The sequence below is a fragment of the Corvus kubaryi genome, unplaced genomic scaffold (genome assembly GCF_017639235.1).
Source record: "Corvus kubaryi isolate FWS band 111438036 unplaced genomic scaffold, C.kubaryi_AGA036_p1.0 37357, whole genome shotgun sequence".
NCBI lineage: Eukaryota > Metazoa > Chordata > Aves > Passeriformes > Corvidae > Corvus > Corvus kubaryi.
Genome location: NW_024581117.1, coordinates 3,087,671 through 3,090,148, shown reverse-complemented (window position 1 = coordinate 3,090,148; position 2,478 = coordinate 3,087,671). Strand labels below are relative to the sequence as shown.

Here is a 2,478-nt window from a genome sequence, read left to right as displayed (position 1 = left end):
CCCCCGTTCTCTCCCTCCTCTTTGCTATTTTCCTTTCTTTTTTTTCCAGCGCCGAGCCCCGCGCTCCCCCCCAGCTGAAAGCTGTCCAAGCGCAGGACCACACACAGGCTCCCGCCCCGCCCCGCCGCGCCGCCCGCCCCCTGCCCAGCCGCGGCCGCGCGCACTCCCAAAATGGCGGCGGGGGCGCCTGCCGGCAGCGCGGCCGCTTCCCACCGCCGGCGGGGACGAGGAGACCCGTCGCCCGCAGCTCGCCCGGACTGCTGCGGGGGTCAGAGGGGAGGGCACCGGCGGCTGGGAACGAGCTGTCCCGGCGGCCCTCCGCCGAGTGCATGGCCTGGCCGCCGCGACCCCCCGCGGGCGGAGAAGTGGTATGCGCCGCCCGGAGCTGCGCGCCCCAGCGCAGCGCCCGCCTCCCGCCCCGACAACCGCCCGCCTTCCCTGCCGGTGGCCGCTCCTCCCGGGCATGTGGAGCGGCCGCGGGCCGCTCTACCCGACCGGCCAGGCGGGCAGGGACGGCAGCCGCGAACAGGGGCACCCCCCCGGACTTACCTTCCACCCACAGCTCCTCCACGTTGGTCTCGAGATTAGCTGCCCTTAATCCTACAGCGAAAGCCCCAAATATCAGGAGGCCGACAACCAAAAACTTCCCGCAGTTTTTCTGAATGTAACAGCCCAGTTTAAACAACAGTCTCTGAAACTTTGCTCTCAGCCACAGCGGCGCTTTCCGTCCCGTCGCCTTCCCCTGCAAAGCAAGAAGAGGTCAGTAGTTGGGGGCTGCGGCAGCCGCAGAAGTGGGGGGAGCCCCCCAGCCCTCCCACGAGCGCGACAGCTCGTGTCCCTCGGGGCGCAGTCCCCAGGGGAAGGATGGAGCACCCGTGAACAGCTCAAACAGGCATCTTTCCAGCAGGGCCCTGTGCCCCGCGGCCCTGCCGAGCAGCCACCCTCGAGCACACACACAGGGAAAAGATGTACCTGCTGGCAGCCATCCTCGCCCCAGACCAACACGCGGGTTTGGGGGTGACAACATTGCGTCGGCCCCCGGGCCCTCGCCTGTGCTGCCCACCACCATACTCTTCTCGTGCGCGAGGCACCGCCACCCACTCGGGCTGCAAAGCATTCGCGCTGGCGAGACCCGTGGCTCCAGGGAAGAAGGAACCACTCCCGATGAACCTCAACAGCTACAAGAAAGAAAAGTCCCTTTTCCTGTTCTCCTTGGAACCCCAGATTGGCCGGGGAGGAGAGGCGGGGGGATTGTGTGACAGACAGTGGGTAGCAGTGGCCGTTTCCCCCATTCCCAGCTCCTAGCAGAGGCTTGGTGCTGAGGCAGGACCCACGTGGTGAGCAGCGCTGTAAGATCTGCACTAATTCATTTCCATAGAGTTTGGAGACGCTGTGTGATCTGAATTAGGAAGCAGAGCAGCCATCTGTAAGTTACGACAATATTTGTGAACGGAAGAGGGCAGCCACATGGATTTTTTTTTTCCTCCTCCTTTCCCCTCTTCTTACAAAGCCTAGAAATCCGCTCCCTGAAGTGAAACCATCCCTGCAGCAAGGCAGCTTTTGGAGATTGTTTACTTTGAACATTTTTTGGCCGGCGGAGATTGGCGGCCGGGGCCGTCCCCCCGCCCCGGCACCTCCAGCCCTCCGCAGGGACCGGCACGGCAGGGTTAAGGGTGGCAATTTGTTTACGGCCCTCGCTCCCCCTCTGACCGCCGGGCAAGGGAGAAAACCGCTGCCTTCTCTGCTCGGGGACCCCGTTCTCCGAGGGCAGTCGCCGTCTCGGCGGTCGGCGGAAAACTTCACAAAAGCCCAACTTCTGCCAAGAAACCAGCCGGCCGGTTTCTCCCCTGTTCCGGCCGGGAGCGGGTGTTGCCGAGGTCGCAGGGCGCTACGAGAGGATGGAGAAGCAGAAAGGAAGCAAAAAGGGAGAGAGGGAGAGGGGGAGAGGGAGAGCGGGCCTGGGGCTTAGCCATGGGGAGGCCGGGACCGAGGCGAGGCTGTTTCGGGAAGTTTAAGAGGAGAAGTGCTCCGCAGCACAGGCACGCACCAGAGCAGGCACAGGCGAGCAGGGAGGGAAGGAGGGCACTCTCTCCCGCACTGAAGAGTCACAGACGTCCCTCTCTTTTTCCCAGCATTTTATTGGTGGCCGTTTCGTTTCCATCTCCTCCTTCCACCCCCGCGAGAAAACATACCACCTCCCTCCTCCTCCCCCGCGGAAAAAGCAGCACTACCACTAGCGTGTATCTCTGGAAAAAAGAGTGAGAGATTGAATGCACCTTTGAAATCTGCTCCAAGGCGAAAGCCGCATCGCAGTAGCTTGGCCGCTGCAGATACTCCCGGTCGGGCGCCGCGGCGCGCCGATTCCCTCCAGTCCTTCGCCGCCTTCCGCCGCCGTTCCTCGCCGCCCGGCCGGGGTGGCCTCCGCCGCCCGCGCTGCTGCTGGTCTCCGGCTCCGACGCGTTACCGGCCGAGGCCATG

At 64.2% G+C, this 2,478-nt stretch overlaps 2 protein-coding genes across 4 annotated transcripts in view; both read right to left on the bottom strand.

Moving 5' to 3' along the window:
* Positions 1–2,477, bottom strand: part of PTCH1 (patched 1) — a 74,075-nt gene extending 71,598 nt beyond the window's left edge. For all 3 annotated transcript variants that reach the window (XR_006016903.1, XM_042033214.1, XM_042033215.1), the window contains exons 1-2: positions 2,277–2,477; positions 550–742 (exon numbers count right to left, since the gene is read on the bottom strand). Coding sequence is in view for 2 of the 3 variants with exons in the window: in XM_042033214.1 (XP_041889148.1) it covers positions 550–742; positions 2,277–2,477 (394 nt within the window). In the remaining variant the exon portion in view is untranslated. The remainder of the gene's footprint in view (positions 1–549; positions 743–2,276) is intronic.
* Positions 782–2,283, bottom strand: LOC121667071. The gene is made up of 2 exons (XM_042033216.1): positions 2,048–2,283; positions 782–1,888 (listed from the first exon to the last, which is right to left on the bottom strand). Exons 1-2 carry the CDS (start codon positions 2,159–2,161, stop codon positions 1,367–1,369), a joined length of 636 nt encoding a protein of 211 aa, XP_041889150.1. The 5' UTR covers positions 2,162–2,283; the 3' UTR covers positions 782–1,366.
* Position 2,478: the final 1 nt, after the last annotated feature.

Coding starts and splice junctions, on each gene's coding strand:
- LOC121667071 (XM_042033216.1), bottom strand. CDS start 2,161: ATGGAAACGAAACGGCCACCAATAAAATGCTGGGAAAAAGAGAGGGAC. Junction 1,889..2,047: donor GCTCGCCTGTGCCTGCTCTG/GTGCGTGCCTGT, acceptor ATCCTCTCGTAG/CGCCCTGCGACCTCGGCAAC.